Source organism: Megalops cyprinoides, chromosome 3 (genome assembly GCF_013368585.1).
Source record: "Megalops cyprinoides isolate fMegCyp1 chromosome 3, fMegCyp1.pri, whole genome shotgun sequence".
NCBI classification, from domain to species: domain Eukaryota; kingdom Metazoa; phylum Chordata; class Actinopteri; order Elopiformes; family Megalopidae; genus Megalops; species Megalops cyprinoides.
The window spans coordinates 43,457,961-43,478,393 of NC_050585.1; the positions used below are offsets into that span (position 1 = coordinate 43,457,961).

Sequence of the window (20,433 nt, forward strand, 5' to 3'; positions counted from 1 at the left end):
TGTCTGTGGCTGGACCGGGCTGGACCAGGCTGGACCATCGGCACTCCTCCCACCCCGAAAAAAAACGTGCTCGGTGCCCTCTGGAAACCGCTGGAGCTGGAGGTGCTCCATGTGCCGTGTCATGCTTGGCACGGGATATTCATCCTCGCACAGATTCTGCGAAATGGGAGCGGGAGCCATTTCACTGTGAGGGAGCCTGAATTCAACCTCACTGTCTCTCCCCTAGCCCGTCTGTCTGTCTCTCTCTCTCTCTCTCTCTCTCTCTCTCGCTCTCTTCCTCTCTCTCTGTCTGTCTCACTAACCTTTATCCCTCAGTTTTCCTCTACATTATCCTCGCAGTCTCTTCCTTTTTTATTTCTTACTGTTCCTCTCCTAAGCTTTCTCCTTTAGCGCTGTGTTATCTCATGGTCCTGGATTGGGTCTCTGCAGTCAGATAGGTTGTTTTCTATGAAATACGATGAGATGCACAGAAGTTGGATCACTCAGGCTGAGGTAGTTACCACGCCTGCAGATGAAAGGAGAAGATTCTTGGCCTGGGAACCAAGATTGCTTTCTCATTCTTTTTTTTTTCCAATAAAGAAACAGAACTTCCGTGTCGTTGAGTACAGAGGGCCTCAGGTATGCGGCCAGACTGGATCCTCCAAAATTGTAACTTGTGACAGCTGTGATTCTGTGATGTACGTGCAAAGGGTTGATTTTGGAGGATGATAGAACCAAACCGGGTTTTCTGACTTCACAGCTACAAAAAAAAAAAAAAAAAATGTTCTTAGAGATTCTGGTTTCAAACACAGGAAGGAGTTAAACAGTTATTGCTTTTGTTTTGGGAAAAGTACAGTATCTCACTAAACTAGCGAAAGCTGGTTTCAGATTTTTGGCTGCTGTCTTGCAGGCTTTGTGGTCGGTTAAACAGAGCGCTGGCTTTGCCTTGTTGTTGCTTGAAGCTCGGGCTTTGTGTTTGTTGTTCATTCTTGTACTCCTGAGCTGTTCAGATCGGTGTCTTTGATAGTGAGTCTGTCAGATGTTGCTCAAGAAAGCACAGGGCAGTCTCATCACCCCGATTTAGGATTCTGGAACTCATGATGGAGTTCGTACAGTTAATTGCGGAATTGTTGCGTGTCCGTGTGAACGAACATCGAGGTTTATGTTGAATGTAGCTCAAGGGCGTAACTTTGGGTTGAACATTGGGGGGGGGTTTGAGGTCTCCATGAATATGATTATTTGGGGGGGTTGTATTGGCCGGTTTTGATTATTAGGGGGGTTACAACCCCCCCCACCCCCCCCTTCCCCCCATAATTTACACCCATGATGTAGCTACATGTGAGCCCTAAAGTCAGATCAGATCAGATCAGAGTCAGACTTTGTTTCATTGATGCCTGACTTAGCTGCCTGCTGGTAAAAGTAGCCCTATAAGCTTTCGAGTGAAGTTCTCCTGTCCTCCTCCACAGCACATGACTATGGCCCACATTCTGGTGCAGATCTATTCGAGGACATGGTTAAATATAGCAGCCCCGAAACAATTGGACTCTATTCAGTGGAAGTGAAAAGGGCCTCTCTCAGTAACGTGGGCCAGTAAATGACCAATTCATAATAAAACTGTGAGGCCCTGAGAGAGAGAGTGAGAGAGAGAGTGAGCGTAGGGAGGCTGGAGTGAAAGTCCAGTGTTGGTCAGCGGGGGCTGAGGGAAGAGCGGTCGCGTTTGTGTTTGTGTAAGAGCAGGGGGAGGAGGCGTGCGTCGGCGCTGCTATCCGCGGCTCTGAGCATGGCGCTGCGTGGAAGAGAGGGGGCACAGAGTCAGGCAGAGTGAGGTGACCCGCCTGGCGCGGCGTGGCACGCCTCTGCTGCGTCACGTGACTCCGGCGGCAAGAGCGGCCTTCTAATCCCGGTGTCTCTCTCGCCACTGACCGAAAGGCGCCCCCTGAACAGCGCTGTTTGTGTGTGTGTGTGTGTGTGTGTGTGTGTGTGTGTGTGAGAGAGAGAAAGAGTGAGAGTGCATGTGTGTGTATATGTCTCTACTGACCAAAGGCATCCACTGACCATCTGTGTGTGTGCCTGTGTCTGTCTATGTGTACCTGTGTGTGTGTGTGTGTGTGTGTGTGTGTGTGTGTGTGTGAATGGCATGTGAGCGTGTGTGTCTGGGTGTGTGCGTGTCTTTACAGACTAAAGAGATTTTCTGACTGACTGTGTTTATGTGTGCACGCGTCTGCTTGTTTGTGTTTGTGTGCACTTGTTTGTATGTGTGTATGGGTGAATGTGTGTGTGTGTGTACGTGTGTGTATGTGTGTATGGGTGAATGTGTGTGTGTGTGTGTGTACGTGTGTGTGTGTGTGTGTGTGTGTGTGTGTGCGCGTGTGTGTGCCTGTCTGCGCGCGCCTGTCTCTGGGTAGATGAATCGGATAATCCCATGGTCTGCATGACCTCCTTTGTACTCTTTGTGTGTAGTGGGATGCGATTGGCTGAGGGGGTGCAAAGCAGTGCTGCAGACGCAGTGATGTGAATATTATATAACACATTACAGCTCCCAACTGCAAAGAGAGGGAGAAGCAGAGAGAGAAGTGAAGAAGCACTGAGCGGCTCAGAGAGAGAAGTGAGGAAGCACTGAGCGGCTCAGAGAGAGAAGTGAGGAAGCACTGAGCGGCTCAGAGAGAGAAGTGAGGAAGCACCGAGTGGCTCAGCACCGAGCGGCTCAGAGAGAAGTGAGGAAGCACCGAGCGGCTCAGAGAGAAGTGAGGAAGCACCGAGTGGCTCAGCACTGAGCGGCTCAGAGAGAAGTGAGGAAGCACTGAGCGGCTCAGAGAGAAGTGAGGAAGCACTGAGCGGCTCAGAGAGAAGTGAGGAAGCACTGAGCGGCACAGAGAGAGAAGTGAGGAAGGAGTTCAGGAGCACAGGGAGAGGTTTTTGGGCTGGTGGGTCCTTGCACTGTCATATAGAGCCTTTCAGAACAAATTTCAAAATGAAAATTGAACTGTTTGGTGTTGCACTCTAGGAGGGGTTATCGGATATCTCTTTCACACCTTGTAAGACTGTCAAAATCGCATTGTGTTTTGAAAATGAATGAATTGATCGAGGCAGACCTGACACTTGCAGTTCTTTTTCTATTTGTGTTCCTGATTCATCCTTTTTTTTTTTTCTCAGAAACATTTTTTGTTTCCTTTTCTTTTCCACGGTTCATGACCTACCCTTTCCCAAAGTTCAGATCATTTCACTTCCTTTGTTGCGGTAATGTAGACCGAAACGCAATAGGAGAGAACCCTTCAGAGGCTTTTGTGCATTTTGCATTGTGGTTTACCCTTATGCCTTGGGACACTGGGTGGAAATAAATCTTCATGCTGCTTCCAAAGGGCCTCAGGTTCTTGCTTACAGGTTCTTAGGTCTGTATAGTATGACTGTTTCCCACACCTGCACATTGTCCGAAGCTATCTGTGAAATTCAAAATACCAAACGGCTCACCAGTATTTTGCTTTGCCTTTTTTGAGATGACTGTTCCCGATACCGGCCTTGTGTTTGCTTAGCCTACGCTGGGGTGAGTTAGGCGTGCATAGCTTGCATTTTTTTCCGTTTATGCTGCTGGATATTTACTGAGCCAATTCAGGTGAAGTGTCTCTAACTGAAAGGTATGTTAAAACCTGTTTGTGATGTGAACCTGCACCCGGTCGGTTACAAGCCTCTCAGCCACTGTCTGTGGTGTTCACTGTCCATTATCAACACACGTTGGCATTTTTACTTTTTTAATATTATCAGAAGTCAAAAATACAAAGCATCTTGTACACTGAGCCCCCCACCAAAATCTGTTGGTGACTGGTAAATTCCATGATGTACTATCCACAAGTTTTGTTTGCTAAGGTGCTAAATAGTTGGAGAATTTCATATTCAGAGTGGTCTGATTTCAGAAGGATCTGACTATTAAAGCAGTGTAATCAATTAAACAGTTATGATTATTGACTGTTTGCACCCTTGCCACTTGAGGTTCGGGAAACATTATCAGCAGTATGTATTTGAATGAACATCAGTAATGTCTTAGTTTCACCTGCCCGAGAGGAACAACATACACTATATGGACAAAAGTATTTGGCCACACCTCTTTTTCAGGGTTTGGGCTAGGCCCCTTATCTCCAGTGAAGGGTAATCTTAATGCTTCAGCATACCAAGACATTTTGGACAATGCTATGCTTCCAACTTTGTGGCAACAGTTTGGGGAAGGCCCTTTTCTATTCCAACATGACTGTGCCCCAGTGCACAAAGCAAGGATTATAAAGACATGGTTTGATGAGTTCGGTGTGGAAGAACTTGACTGGCCCGCACAGAGCCCTGACCGCAACCCCATCGAGCACCTTTGGGATGAACTGGAACGGAGATTGCGAGCCAGGCCTTCTCGTCCAGCATCAGCGCCTGACCCCCACAGAAACACTCCGAAATCTTGTGGAAAGCCTTCCAAGAAGAGTGGAAGCTGTTATAGCTGCAAAAGGGGGACCAACTCCATATTAAAGTATATGTATATGAATACAATGTCATTACAATGTAATGGTCAGGCGTTCGAATACTTTTGTCCATATAGTGTATCTTCAGGGAGAACACCTACAGAGCTGACTTTAAAAAAAAAAAACCTCTGAATCGCTTGTTTGTAACTGCGGTCTTTCTGAGATTGTCTAATCCAGAAACAGCAAAGTTCTCGCCTCCACTCCGGAGTTTGTCCTTTTTATGTGGTGAGCACCGTAGCATTTTGCTGTGTAAAGGGTGCCATTTAAACGAGTACAAAGCCTGGATGCTTACCAGTAATGTGTTTCCAGTTGAGTGACCACCCCACCCGAAGTTAAGGCTAGTCAAGATCAAGCAAAAACTGTTAGCCTCCATAAAATAACCTGAATTATTATCGAGCTAAAAAAAAAAAAACAAATAAAAACTCCATTATGGAAATAATCTCTCATGCGGTTTCCTTTTGTTGGCTTCCTCCTCTTGGCAGCAGGACCCACCCTCTATAAAAGAAGTGCAGCTCGTCCACCCGGAAGCAGGGAGAGCAAGAACACAAGAGCTGAAATAAGCCCTGACTTTGAGGGAAAGGGTGTCGGTTACCTGCAGCCAGTAGCACCGGGAGATTACTATATGAATCACGTGCAAACGGCAGTAATCAGAGCAGTCACTGACGCTGTTGTTGTTGTTGTTGTCATTTTCACTTTGTTTCTTAGTGAATATTGCAATTGTTTCGCTAGAAGAACCGTGACCAGGTCTGCGTGTTTGCAGGCCATATTCACAGCAACAGGGCTTTCAGATTTTTAGGGCCATGTAAAAATGTGGTTAGAGTTGGTGGGGGATATCCAAGATGATACTACTAATCTTATTACTGGTAGACAGCGAACTAGCTATACTGTCGCCATATTAGCTTGCATTTTTTTAACTGAATCACAGGAGGGAACTTTAGTATAGAATTAATACAAGTGGCTAGCCTGTTATGTTGTAAATATAGATTTTGTAGCAACGTGAGAAGAAGTTGCTTGAATTATTATTCATCCGTGATGTTCAATAAATGGCATGCTATTGGTGCATTTAATGCAAGTATTCCAAAAGAACAAAAACAGTGTTTCTGAGTACTGTTACTGTGAGTGATTTTCTTATGTGTGTTATGTGTATATTGGCCTTTACTTTTAATATGGTTTTATTCCAGACAGCTGTTTAGGATCATTTTATATTATTGCACAAACTTGCCAGCAGTGTCACAGTGGTTAAAGAGTGGATTTTATAGCGACAAGTAGCCATGTCCAATTTCCTGGTGGGCCATTGTACCCTTGAGCGAGGTTTACATAAGCTGAGAGAGCCTGGGTAAGGGCGGCTGCCGAGTAAATGCATACATCATAAAGTGAAGTGAGCGAACAGTCGAGTCTCTCTTTGAAGAGGATTGTACCCTGAACGTTTGAATTCAGCATGTATTCATAAGAAAAACACCAGGATTGCTTTATTTTCATCTTGCATCGTAGCCTATACATCTACCTCTCAAAGGGCCTGTTCTTTTCGGGGGGGGGCTAAGTTTCTCCACGTATATGACAGAAAATCATGGTGGAAACACTGTGCGGAGTGCAAATAAACTGCAGAATTCCAGCTGAAATATTAGAAAGGGCCTTGATTTACGTGTCAGCGTGTTGGAACCCACCCGTTCGCATTCCTCTTTCGTATCTTGGCGGTTTTGTTGGTGCGCTCTCCAAGAGGCGTGCGTTCGTTGGCATTAATGAGGCTTGACACAGTCAGGCTGTGAGCCACAGAGCGCCCCGGAGCAGAGGGACTGGGTGAACATGGAGGAAATGCTATGCGCATTAAGTCAGACGCCACCTGGTGGCCTGATTAGAAAGCGCTTCCTGGACTCCTAGAATTCCTTCTGCTGTGGCTTCTTCACTACAGCCTTTATCTCATCTTTTTTTTCGCGTATATTGGCCAGATAGTCAGCTCATCACACGCTACATGGAAAGTGCTGTCTCTGCCATTGCTGAAGTGTTCTGATTTGATGGCTCATTCTTGAATGGGTGTGGTCTTGAACAGAAAATGTGTAGTTACTGTAGGAACACAGACAGCAACGGAACCCCCTGGACAGAGGCTGGAAGGACTGCAGCAGCTGAATATGTGGTCATAATAGAATACATCTGCTCAGAGTGAAGGTAGATGATCCTGTTTTTTTTTTCCTGTAGGACTCATTTGATTGGTCAGATAGTGCTGCACAACGTTCCGTCATTGACTGCCATGTACTGTAGCAGAATCTGAATGAGTTCTCTGTTGTTATTGCAGTGGACTGGAGGTAATGTGTCTTACTTGTGTGTTCTGTTACATTTTCCAGATCTTGTCCTGTAATTATCTACCCCTGGGGTTATAAAAAATAAATAACAGAAAAAAAATAAAGTTACACTTCTTTGAGTGTTAATTGGAAAGAGGAGTACCTTATGTTATTCTCTGGCAAGATTTATTCTTTTTCAGCCTACATTTTTTTCCAGTTGCAAATATCTGTGATGGTGGTAATACACACAGCCCCGCGAAAGTCGCATCCATTTGGCAGTTTCACCGCGGCTTCGTTCTCCACTGCTAACTTCTGGGCTCCTCTGGATCGCCTCTGTTCAAGCCTGTCCAAAACTCCACAGACTCAGATTCTGAGTCGCCATAGTTACAGTTAGGCAGCCTGGCCGTGTTCGATTGACCTTCTTTTCCACAAAAAGCCATCTTTACACTATCCGTCCTTTCACTAGCCTTTTTCCCATTGGTGTGTATCAAATAGATACTACAGTTTATGCTCCATATTTTGTGATAAGACCACTGAACAGTCTCAAGTGACATGCGGTCATTACATTACAGTACATTACAGTCTCTTAACAGATGTTCTCATCTAGAGCAACAGGGATAGCTTACAGTTCTTACATGTTACATATTTATTCAGCTGGACATTTAGTGAGGAAATTCAGGTTAAGTACCCTGCCCCAAGGTGTCCCATCGGGGAATTGAACCAGCAACCCTCTTCCTTTCCACTACACCGCATTGCTGCCTGCAGTGCATTGATTTTTGCGCTGTGGTCTTGTCCATCTAAAATTAGACAAGGCGTTGTGTTTAAACAGCATAAATGGAGCTTGAATATGTGATCCAGGTGGCTGTGAGGTAGTGTTTCTTTTTTGAGGGGAGGAGGGAAATCTCTCTTTGTAGTAGCCCTAATGCTTTTATCTGATAAAGGGTTTTGCATAGTAAGCCTCACAGTCGTCAGGCAGGTTTGCGTCTGAGGTCGTATCACATGATGGTCTCCTGTGACTATGATGTTTCAGGTAAACACATGCAATTTATTTATGTGTCATAGTGCGAATTAAAGGGCAAAACAGTTTCAACTTAGTATTATTTAAGTATCAATGTACTTACCGTAATAGTCCTACTTTTGCAATGCTTGCACTGAAGATTTGATATTAACTTAAAGGTTTATATTGTCTTACATTTCTCTCACAACAGTACTATAGCGTAGTTTCAGCTCGGGTAGCCCCTAAGTTGGTCAAAATCTTAAAGGTTGCATACGGTTTTGCATAACCAGGACAGAAGTGTGGCATGGCTGCAGTCTGTTAGGGCCTGTGTGTGGGAAAGCCAACAAATATTCACAAGCGCAGCGTCAGGGATACTGACTTCTGGGTGGGTGTTTGGCTTTTCAGATGAATTTAACAAGCGAAAAAAGATCTGGTGCAGAATGACAGGCGGGCCGGGTGCTCTTCCCAGTAACAGCGCTATGTGGGCGCTCTGCTTTGTCATCCACAAAGCCAAAACCCTCGCTGCTTTCCGAGGAGGACACGGCTTACTCACGCCACGTCATGTCTGACACTTTATCATCTGAAAGGCGGTTCATCATGGTTCGGCCTTCGTCAGAACACCACACAGCATCTGCACAGATGATTTAATTACCATTGCATCTGCGCTGTGGCTGGACACAGTTACATTCCATCTTATTAGTAGGTGTTCTTACCCGGAGTGACTTGTTATCCATTAATGCAGCTATGACAGGTTTGGGTTCTTGTCCAAGAGCACAGCAACAGTTCCCTACTGAGGAATCGAACTGACTGCCTCTGGCTCACAAATTTTTGTCATTATTGCATTGCATTATTGTCTTTTAGCAGAGGTTCTTAAACAGTGTGACTTAGGTTACAATTTTATCCATTTATACTGCTAGATAGTTACTTGCCTCCGTAAATAACCAGCAATATAAACAGATAACATGTAAAATCTGTAACCCATGACAGTAATGTAATGAAATGAGTAGAAGTTGTCAGACATGTACATTATTACATTTCATTATTGGCATTTAGCAGGCTTACATCAATTACAGGTTTTTACAATGCTTTCCATTTATACAGCTGGACATTTACTGAGGCAATTGTGGGTTAAGTACCTTGCCCAAAGGTACAGCAACAGTGCCCCTGTGGGGAATTGAACCAGCAACCTTTCGGTTACAAGCCCTGCTCCTTAACCGCTGTGCTACACTGCCGCTACACATGTAACAGGGTTCTCCTGTTTGTCCCTCAGCCCCGCAGCCAGACCCGAGGCCAGCGCCTCCGCCTCGGTGGCCCCCGGGAAGCAGGGCGGCCCGGCCCACAAGATCTGCCTGGTGTGCTCCGACGAGGCCTCGGGCTGCCACTATGGAGTGCTCACCTGCGGCAGCTGCAAGGTGTTCTTCAAGAGGGCCGTGGAAGGTGAGCCACCCAGCCGAGCTGAGCCGCAGCCCGAGCATGTCCTCCTCTCACCTCCTGCTGCCACATCCTCCTCTCACCTCCTCCCACCTCCTCCTCCTCTGTGCTAAACGTCAGGGCTGTGCTATTCCCCTCTGCTGTGTGCTGCCTCGTGTGCCTGGTGTGTGTAAAGAGGGGAGGGGTCACGTCCATTTGTGTGTTTAGTTATTTATGTTTATTTAGTTACATTATTATTATTATTATCATTATTACTATTGTTACATTATTACATTATTTACATTACATTACATTCATTTACCAGACAGTCTTATCCAGAGCGCCTTTTGGCACAAGATGTAAATTTTCTGTTAGTATAGTTTATGTTAGTTTTGTGTATTGTGTTTTTTTTGTAATAGGTGCCTGTTAGGGATGTACAACACAAAGAATTCTGAGTCTGTTGAGAAGAGAAGGGATAGTACAGGATGAGAATACACAGTTCCGCCTCTCAGCTTGTGTGAGAGTGCAGTTGATTTAGGCGGAAAGCCAGCAGTGCCGTTTCATACCTGTTTGCTAATGCTAATCGTCCGTGTCCATTTACACTCACTTTTTTATGTGCTTACGTTTTTTTTCCCCTGCAGACATAATTAAAAATGGTCTTTGTTGACATGGCTTATTTGTTTCTGGAGACATGCTTAGAAATGCATGTTGATTTTTTTAAGGTATTTCAGTACACCCGTTGGTGACTGCGGTGTTTACTGTAGGAAGCTGGCAAGAGCTAAGCAAAAAGCTTTTACTGCATTTGTCTGTACACAGACGGAAAGTAGCTCTCAGCAGTTTGTTTGATGTCTTTACACTGTTTTTCATCTCAGTTGTTTGGGACGTTGAGTGTTATGTTTTTACAGGTGTTATTACATTTCTAACACATTATTTTGGACACAAACACCTGTGTTTTCTGTATTTCACATGCCCCTGTATAATCAGTACCACCTTGTATTTGGGCCAATATGGTGTTATGGTGTTTGGTGCATCTCACTTTCTGGAATGGCCAGAATGTCTCTGGGCTTTGTGATACACCTTCTGAAGGTAAAAGTAGTCAAGATGTATGTAGTCAGGCATGTCAGATTAATAGAAGCACTTTCAAGGCCCTGATTTTAAAAAAAGGATTGTATTAACAAGTAGATTTGTAGTCTTAAAGGAGAAACTTGAGATGATCAAGAATGGCACTTTTTGGTATGCATTGTGTTTAATAATGTGCTTAAATGGATAAATGGACAGTACAGGAAATTGCAGTACATCCCACACACTGAAAACCCGCTGCAGCGTTGCACAATTGTGTGTAAACAGTGCCATGCCCACAGCAGAAAGCGTGTGCGTTAGCCGGGCCAGGAGACGCTCGGGCAGATCGGATGTAACCCATATAATGAAGCGGTAATTAGATTAAGACGTGAACGCGGGGAGGTAGTTTCCAGATTACGCCACTGCAGAAGAAGCTCGGCTCGCTCAGCCTGGCGCGGGCCGACTTTGATCGAGATTTTCGCCAGGGACTTTCCGTTTCGCATGTCAGATAAAGGCCGTCCGCATATAGAAAATCTTGACATCAAAAAAGGGGGAGAAAAACACAAACACGCTTTTTTTTTTTTTTTTCTTTCCCTTCTTGCTTTGGTGGCATTCAATGTAATGAGCGGTGCAGGTTATCTCTCTTCTTGTCAAGAGTGTGTAGGATTGAGAGAAAATAATGGCATCTGTCTGTGTGTGTATGTACTGCTAATGGCTTGGCACCCATGACTGTTCAAGTCTGCCAAGACTCTAGGCTTTCTGTTTGGATGCCTGCACTAGGGAGGAGTGTAAAACCATGCTTTAAAGTAGGTTTCCTTGGAGGATCAAAGGACTGGATTGTGCCAAGGGGTGAGGCTGCCTTCACAGGACGTGTTGTGTTTGAGAATTACTCCCCGAACAGGGGAGTCTGCCACATGGATTTTTTTTTTTGGAAGCAGCGGTTTTAAGATGCATGTATCTCATGTTTTGAAATTGTTTCCTAATTCGGAGCAAGACCAGAGTGTTTTTGTTCCTGTTTTTACACCATGTTTCCACCGCCAGGGATTGCTCTCTGGACTTGATGAAACCAAAGTTCAGCTGCTTTCATCGTTAGAAGGCCTCAGAATGACATTTTCTGAGTTTAATACAATGGGACTCATATCAGAGCAGCTCACTGCCCCATGCTAACCTTGTGCAGTTTTTAAAAATCCTTCAGAATCATTTTATCTGCTTTTTATTATTTATTTTTTTTTTTTTTTGAGCCGCAGGTTTTTCACAAATGTGTTGTGGTTGCGTTTTGTGGTTACTTAGCATATGCACCACCCTAGTGCCACTTTGCAAGAGGCAATGAGTAGTGTTAACCGTCTGAACAGTTAAATTTGAAATGTTGAGGGGGTAATCACGAATACCTTAGTAAATTGCAGGGTAAATGGTAGGCGTTGAAGTTATGTAAACCCTGAAGTTAACCCTGTCTAACCCCGTTTGACTCTCACGGGAGTGCAAAAGCACGCCTATGGCATTGTTTCCAAGTGTAAAAAGGTTCAGAGAGGTTGCTTCGACATGAGACATTCCTAAACAAGCACAGTTTGTAACTGGCTAGGTAGCATACTGCAGCGAAGGCTCAGATCAGACAAGGTGCATTTGCTGTCAGGTTTAGCGTGTAAGTCACCCCGATGGGGGGGTGTGGGGAAGGCTTGGGGGGCTAGGGGCAGTTTTTAGGGGTGGGGCCTTGGGGAAGGACTGTCATGCTCCCCCACCAATTGCCAGATACAGTGTGTTGGCATTGTCCAAAAAAAAAAAAAAAAGCTTTCTGAAAAAGCTGAATTTGTGCAAACTGCAACCCTGAACTTATGATGAAGTAATGGAGAGACACGCTACAGTTAGCAGGAAGAAAAATAAGCAAAACAGTAGACATTTTGCTCTGTAGGCAGCAGGCAGCAGGCAGCTCAGAGCTGCTGGTGTACTAAGCCACTTCTTCACGTGAGCTATGAATGGAATGTGCCAGCAATATTCCTTTCAACATTTCTTGTGTCTGGGAGAGACAGTGTCTGTTGCTTTACTTTGTAAGCCATTAAAAAGGAGACTTTTTTTTTTTTCGTCTTTCTTATCACGGCCAACCACAGCTCACCCTTCAGGGAGTAATCTTCCTCTGTTCGGGTCATATAGGTGTATGTACTGTACTTTTGCCTGATCTTGCTTAATGACAGGAAATTATGCATAATAGTCTTGCGTAGGTAATGTTGTCCTTGTGATAGGCTCCTGGGTAGTTGGGTGAAATCACGGGAAAGGTGTGCTGTGCATTCCGCTTTACTGGAAAACAGGATGTTTCCTAGGGCATATTAACATTTGAAAGGCACACTAACGTACGCTGTGAGGCTGCAAATTGTCTGCACTTTCAGTTATGATACTTACAGTTGTCAACTAATTGTACTTTTGCAGAAATTGAATTGCCTGCTACCCTTTGTTACACCGTGTCTCTTCTGTCCCAGTTCCCTCTAACAAACACTTGTTTTAATGCTTTGTTTGGGAGATTTAAAGCAATTTCCATTTCAGATATACAGTAGGGCAAGAGGGCAAAATGCTTTGTGTGTGTGTGTGTGTGTGTGTGTGTGTGTGTGTGTGTGTATTCTACAGAAAATCTCTTTATATTGTATAAAGAATACAAGTACATGCAAAGTAAGTACGTTTAAATGCAAAAATAACAGATATGATTGTGGCTTATATAATTTGATCTACCTTATTTTCCCACTTGATTTTTTTCCACTGTTGTAATGGCCACTGATGATGAATTAATTCATGCAAACATGTCTCAATGTCTGATATTTGACCAAACCTGTCTTTTGAGTAGTAAGAAGTTATATCTGTTATTTTTGTTTCTCTCCCCCATTCTGCGGTTGTTCTCGCTTTGGTGAAGGATGGAGAGCTCGACAAAACACGGATGGTAAATGAAATATTTTACTTTCAATAATGCTTTTTGCTTCCCTTATGGGGTGTAGATCTCTTCTGCTTCATTCACAAAAATTTTTAACTGAATAACAAGATTTAACATGCACAACCTGTCATATGTTTAAAAAAACTTAAAAATAAAAAATAAATGCATGTTTGAGTGACTGATCAATGCCCTTGTTCCCACAGTTTGAATTCTCCTCTCTTAATCTCTGTCCTGTCACCTCACTAATGGAACTTTGATCATGCAGAATAATCCGATTGTGAGAGAATGCTGAAGACACAGTCGCTTAAGGCTTAGTCCTGAACAGGGAACGAAAAGACTGTGTGAAAGATAGAGAATTTGCTGTGGCCTGGGAGGATATTTTAACCTGAAAAATCTGCTTGTAAAAGTGTCCTTTTTTCCCCTGGCGCAGTGAAACGACAGATTAGGATAATATACAAACTATGACATAGGTATGCAAAGCCCATCTCTGATCCCTCTTTATCAGCTCTTGCTACTCAGTATCAACCATAAAGAAGAGAGAGTCGATTAGTTGTCAGATGAATTGGGCTGTGAGCCTCAGAGCCATGAAAACAAGTGAGAGATGAATTCTGTGTGCTGTTGTCCATTGTTTTGGGGGCAAAATAGTGAATGTGGTGTGAAATCAGGAGTTGTGTCAGTATGAATGGGGGACAGTCCACAATTAGCTACACAGTGGGCTCTCCAGAGTCCAGAGGCCCCAGTCTAAAATCCATTATTACACTCATTTGGTACTTAATAAGGAGATAGACAAGTGTGCATATTCCGCTGTTGGACATCCCCTGATTTGGTCTCAGCGAGCTGTTTGGCTCAGCGAGTGAGCATGAATAGAGTTGTAAGTGTCTTCACAATGAGGAATGTGTTGGAGGGGTGGAAAAGAGCAACAGTGCACCCTTATACTATTATGTTTCTCCTCTGTAACTTTGGAGACGCTCGGGACATGTTAGATGTTGGGGTAATGCTTTACTTTACTGTGCTGTATAAAAAAAGAATTAAATAGAAGTTAAATCAGACTTGGGAGTAAGACAGCGCAGGTCCAGCAACACAAAAGAGAGTGTCCTGCCACCGACGACTCAAATGAAACCCTCAGTTGGAAACACTCATGCAATCACACAAACACACACACCAGATGCAGTTTGTGTAACAGTGACCGCTGACTATTGGTGTCTGCCGGTGGCTCGGTCACGGTACAGTGAATCCTCTCAGTCTCACACATAGATCATCGGTCACCGGGAGCGTGCCCTTCACCGACCACCTACTTCCAAGCATCCTGGCAGCAGATTACAATGAGACAAAGGCACATTCCGAGCGGTCGGTTTTGAATACCGTTTGTACGGTTCCTGTTATTGCTCGGAGTAGCTGGAGCAATCAGAAGAACTGCAAACGGTGTACTCCTTTAGCTCAATGAGGGCCACCTCCATTTTCTTCCCCGTTTCAAATTTTGCAGTTTTCCAAAAAGTAAATAAATTACAAATAGCAAAAAAAGACACCCCTTGGATTTGGGGGGGGGGGGGGGGGGGGGGGACTGGGTGTCCTAGTAATCCCCAGCGGCGGCTTGAATCAAGCGGTAAATACTGTCAATTACGTGCTGTTTCTCACAGCAGGTAATTTAATGATGTGATGCCGGGGGAAAAGGAGGCGAGGAAAGCAAGGCCCAGAGGAAGCTCTGGCTGCACAGGGAGGAAGCCTTATTTACGCAGCGGCGCCTGGGGCAGGGATCTCATTCCCATCTTCCTGGGAGAGAGAGAGAGACGAGCTACTTTTTCAACGGCTTAGCGGACACCATAGGCCACCTGCTGCGGGGCTGCACCACGCACCTGGCTGTTTTATACCTGTCTATTTCTAGCGCTCGCGGATCAGGTTAAATGGCTGGCACCGGCTGCGCCAGTTACCCATTCAGAAATTTCAGGCAGGCTGGTCGTACGTTTTCGGGGGAAATGAGCGAGGCAGCACCCGTGCCTCTAACCAAAATAAGATAACACGCTTCACCCTTGCGGCCCTCCATCCGATTTTTGGTTCCACAATCCAATTAGATACGCAGAGATACAATGAAAATAGTCAGGCAGTGTATAGGTAATTTTTCATAGGACAGCAGTAGATGGCCTTCAAACGTTAATTCTGGAGACTGGACTGGCTGTCATGCAAGCCAAATGCCTGAGGTAGATTACTGTTATTAGATTAATGGCAGAAAGCAGGTTTGCTCACAACAGCTTGTCTGTGTGTTTAGGGGAGTGGGGGTTTGGCGGGTGTGTGTGTGTGTGTGCGTGTGCGCGCGGTGCTGGATAATACTCTCAGAAGTATGTTTGCCAACTTGTGATTGCGCTGCTTCTCCTCCCAGGACAACACAATTATCTGTGTGCGGGGAGGAACGACTGCATCATCGACAAGATCCGAAGGAAAAACTGCCCGGCCTGCCGCTTCCGCAAGTGTCTCCAGGCCGGGATGAACCTGGAAGGTAAACATTTACCTGGCCGGCCTGCGGATATGAACAAGCTCCCTCGTTTGCCCCAAACCCGTGGAAACCGTTAACAATGACGTAGGAACGGGGTCTCTCCAAGCCACGTTGCTGCCCCCCCCCCCTTTTCTTTTCGTACATGTTCTCACGTTCCTTCCTGTCACTACATTGTATGTTCCGGCCATCCGCATGTTGGGCAAGAGTCTTCCATGACCTTGCTTACGAAAGGAAGCTTGTTCACCAGGGCCCACGCAGGCTTCCCAGAGCTAAATAAATAAGACATGGCTCACGTCAGCAATTTAAAATGACTTTAACAAATAGCGCAGGATAATGTTTTCTCTCTCTCTGTGCAATGTACCTTTGTGCGTTTTTTTTTTTTTTTCTTATAAGGTTCACTGAGTAGAAATAGACTTGGCAATCAGAATAAAAACACAGCTATGCTGTACTTTTAAATTTTATTTATACTGCCATAATGTAAGTACTCAAGGCTATGAATTTGGTTGTTTTGTGTGCTCAGTTAAAAAAATATATAAATAAATATAACAAAAACATGAGTGAGTCATTAGAAAACTGAATCCTGGGTTCTACTAAAAAGGCTTTTAGCTACCATAGAAACCCTCACAGAGGACATTAAAAAAAAAAAAAGAAAATGAGCAAGTCAATAATATTTGATGTTAACCTATTAGCCCCAGATGTACAGTACAGTTTGTGATAGATGAGTGGTCTCTTCATTCACCTTGTTGAGAATACAATCAGGTGGTTTCAAAAACCCAAAACGCCAAACCCAAAACATACAAAAGACCTCCTATAAGTAGCAGCCAATGAATGAATTATGAATAAAAACCTTGGAAAAATACACAAATACTGAAAGAGGAAGATATATTGTATTGTAAATACTGTTGTCAGATTTGTCTTTGTTTGCTAATACATTGCACAGGTCTTTGTGTAATACCCGTGATGTTATTTTAAAGATGGTTTTGTTGACTGAGACCTTACATTCCATTAAGTACAAATAATTGCAATTCAGAACAGGTGTGACAAAAAAACAAAAACAAAAAGGCATATTTTGAGGTTGGTGTCGGCTAGAGAAGAAGAATCAAATCCCTTAAAATGAATAAGCACCTCAAACGCATTTCTCGTCCAACCAGTGGAAGAAGGGACAATGCAAAGTTGTTAGCGGTGCCAGACGGAGAAATGGCGGGGAAGGTTAACGGGCGCCTCTCTCTCTCCGGTTTCCAGCGAGGAAGACGAAGAAGCTGATCCGGATGAAGGCGCAGCAGCCTCCGACCGAGCCTGTCCCGCCCATGCCGGAGGAGGCTACGCGGGCCCTGCTGCCCAAGTCCATGCCCCAGCTGATGCCTACCATGCTGTCCCTGCTGAAGGCCATCGAGCCCGAGACCATGTACGCCGGCTACGACAGCACCATCCCCGACACCTCCACCCGCCTCATGACCACCCTCAACAGGCTGGGCGGCCGGCAGGTGGTGTCCGCCGTCAAGTGGGCCAAGGCTTTGCCAGGTAAGCAGACGCCCACCTCTCCCCCCCGCCCCCAGCCCTTCTCTCACTTTCTGTTTATCTCATAATCCAGATCACATGCAATTAAGAGAGAGGCTGGGGGTAGGAATGGGATTTTTTTTGAGGGGGGGCAGGGGATAGGGAGGAGGTGTGCTCTGTATACCTCTTTTTTTGGAGGGAGGGGGGATAGGGGAGGAGGGGTGCTCTGTAAACCTCTGTAATTCTGAGGTACAGAAGAAAATCCACCCTTGCACTTCCCTGCCAGTCCAGCAGTCAGTAGGATAAATTTAAAAATTTTGCGTAGGAGTCGGCGAAACAAAACAGTTTCCTCAGTTTCACACAAAGTGATTATGTCCCAGGTGTGTTTCTTTCTTCCTTCTCTTTGTTTCTGCTTTCATTGCTCCAGGTATTTAATTAGTGGTTTGATCTGTTAGTGTTCTGTGTGCCTGAACACACTGACACCCGGAGTGCGTTTGTTTTGTTATAAACAGCCTTGGAGAGCTCATATGACCGGACTTCAATCCGTCAGATGTTTTTGGCTGTGTGATAACATTTTGGCTAGACAACAGATCGAATAGAGTAGTTGGTTGCATGTTTCTGCTCCGCTGCAACAGTGTTTGAATTTCCGCATAGAAATTAATATGTGAATGTCCGTCTGTTCATCCATCCACCCACATATGTTTAAATACATGAAGAAAATATGTTTGGGTTTCTGTTGATATCTGGCAAAACAGGTCTGTAGCATTAGCCGTGTTTGCCCCACCCAGCTATTAATAGGTAAAACTGCCCGGCTCAGATGGAGTAATTAGAGAAAGCCGAAGACAGCATTGCTGCAGGCCAGCTGCAGTTACCTTAATGGCACCTGAGTCCTCAGACTCAGGTTTACTTGGGGTTGCTGTTAGCTGTTGCCAAGGAGCTGTACATTCCAAAAGGGAATAAAAACGCAGGCCATTAGAGGAGTAATGACATGGGTTATCAGAAAGATATAAGGACTATGTAAATGGAGGCATTAGAAGTGTGGTGTAAATTACAGAAATTTATATAGTGGAGAAAAATACAGAAGTACTGTTTTAAACAGATGTGTGTGTGAACAGTAGTTTATTATGTATTATATATATATATGTTATAGTAGTTTATATTTTGTTTGTTTCTAAATATTTGTTCCTAATTTATAAACAAATAAAATATTGCATAATACCAAAAAACAGGAGTAGATCAGTCAAGACAGTTGATGAGAGAAGGTCAGGGATAAGTATTAGTCCTGGTGTGGAAGGGGACGACGTGATGGTGAGAGCACGCTAGAGAGATTGAGAGAGCGAGAGGAAGGAATGGGAAGAATTAAGGGCTCCTATATGCAGGAGGGTAAATTTAACATGGCGGGAATGCATCCAGGAGGAAATCTGATAGCTGCACTGAGCCAAGAGGGAAGCTGAGAGTCAGAAGGGAGGGGGAAAAAAAGAGACAAATAACTCATATGCGCAGAACTGGTACTCTGGGAAGGTGGTGAGAGGGAAAAGGAAGTGGGACCACAAACGGAGCCGTGCGGTACTCCAGTCAGTTGTAATGGGTAGAGTAGGGATCCCTCCTGGAGAACTGATGGTCATCGAGGATGAAGGTAGAACCTGGCGCGTTCTCCGCACAATCCGGATTTCCAGATCGAAGAACAAATGGAGTGATTTACGGTAACAAGAGAGGCAGGGTGGATCGATACATATTAAGACACAGGAAACCGGAGCTGCGAGGCCAGAGAGATTACTTAATTATTGATAGAAGAGCAGTTGCAGTTGAATGGGAGGTACAAAATTCTGAATGGAAGGAATTATTGATGGCCAGCTCATTTATAGCGGTACTGTTGCAGGTTTTAGGGTTATAATAACTTTTTTGACGATGTAGATAGGCTAGTGGGTAGGTAAACTCGTTTGAAAATAGAAGAAAAGCATCCTGGAAGAGGAAGTTAAGACTGAGAACATACAAGGATATAAATGCAAGTGACGTGTTAATTTGTTTTGAGGTGAGGAGTTGAGGTGATTTCAAAAATATGCTTTTGGGAAAAAAAAAACATGAATTCCACTGTATATGTAAAAAATGCAAATGACCTTCCCAAGCAGATTCTTTGCTGTAGGTTACAAATACAGCAAAATGTAATTAGAAGAAAGGCCTGGTGTCTCAGTTTGTTCAACTGAATATGTGTCTAAATAAAAATCATTTCAACTGACGTGAAGTAGACATTTTGTATTTTGTCATTTTCAATGACAAAAAATATGTACTGAGAATAAAGAATCTTCATATAGTTTACTACTGATGGAAACAGTATTTGACAGAATGCTCAGATGCAAAACCTTGGTAAGGGAAAAATGACAATGAAGTATCCGGACATACATGTATCCTTCTCTTGCAATGAGGTTGTAAATTTTTATGTGCCTTGAATGTGCAGCTGGAATCGAACTACTGTCTGTAGAATTGTAGTGAGTTTGTCTTAGCTTCTTCCTTCCTTTTCAAATTCCTGAAGTGCTTTAACAGTGTAAAGCTGTACCTGCACGCTAATCACCTGAAAGGCTAATAAGATGAGCGGTGACCCTCCGCGGGGGAAGGTGGTGAACCTGGGGTGGGGTGGTTGCACATGTGCGGAAACCCGGCATTCTGAAGATAAGAGCCAACACCTGCCTCTGTCCCACCCAGGCTTCAGGAACCTGCACCTGGATGACCAGATGACCCTGCTGCAGTGCTCCTGGCTGGTGCTCATGTCCTTTAGCCTGGGCTGGAGGTCCTTCCAGCAGTGCAACGGGGGAATGCTCTGCTTCGCCCCCGATCTCGTCATCAGCGAGTAAGTGCGCACCTCTTGTCTTCTCCCTCCCCTCTCCTTCCCTCACTCTGTTCACCTCTGTTCTCCCTGACTAAGATCAGGTAGCATTCCTCCCCCACCCACCCCCCCCCCCCCCCCCCCCCCAGGTCTTAAAGCTATTGACAGAACGTAAAGAGGCTCTCCAACATGGAGGCTTGGGCTTATGTAATCACACATTGTCAAGGCAATATCAGCCTCAGGCCTCGGATGAATTGGAGCTTAATGATGTTCCCGAGAATGAGTGAATACCTAAACCAAGTGTGGCATATAATGTCTTGTATGCACAATCAGAACTTGAAATCCAGGCATAGCGCCGAGCCCTGTAAATAGCATTGATTGTGCTAACGATTCTTAAAAAAAGAACATAGGGAACAAGCAGGATTACATCGGAACCCTTGTCAAGTTGTATTAACAATACAGCACCATACACCAGTTGACCCAGTAGATACTCCATGCT

General features: G+C 44.6%; 1 protein-coding gene across 3 annotated transcripts in view; it reads left to right on the plus strand.

The window, feature by feature from the left end:
• Window positions 1-20,433, plus strand: part of LOC118775732 (glucocorticoid receptor-like) — a 64,417-nt gene that overhangs the window by 38,278 nt on the left and 5,706 nt on the right. For 2 of the 3 annotated variants that reach the window (XM_036525786.1, XM_036525787.1), the window contains exons 3-7: window positions 9,019-9,185; window positions 13,111-13,137; window positions 15,503-15,619; window positions 16,859-17,137; window positions 19,814-19,958. In XM_036525786.1, coding sequence (XP_036381679.1) covers window positions 9,019-9,185; window positions 13,111-13,137; window positions 15,503-15,619; window positions 16,859-17,137; window positions 19,814-19,958 — 735 coding nt within the window. The remainder of the gene's footprint in view (window positions 1-9,018; window positions 9,186-13,110; window positions 13,138-15,502; window positions 15,620-16,858; window positions 17,138-19,813; window positions 19,959-20,433) is intronic. The other variant, XM_036525788.1, reaches the window with a different exon arrangement.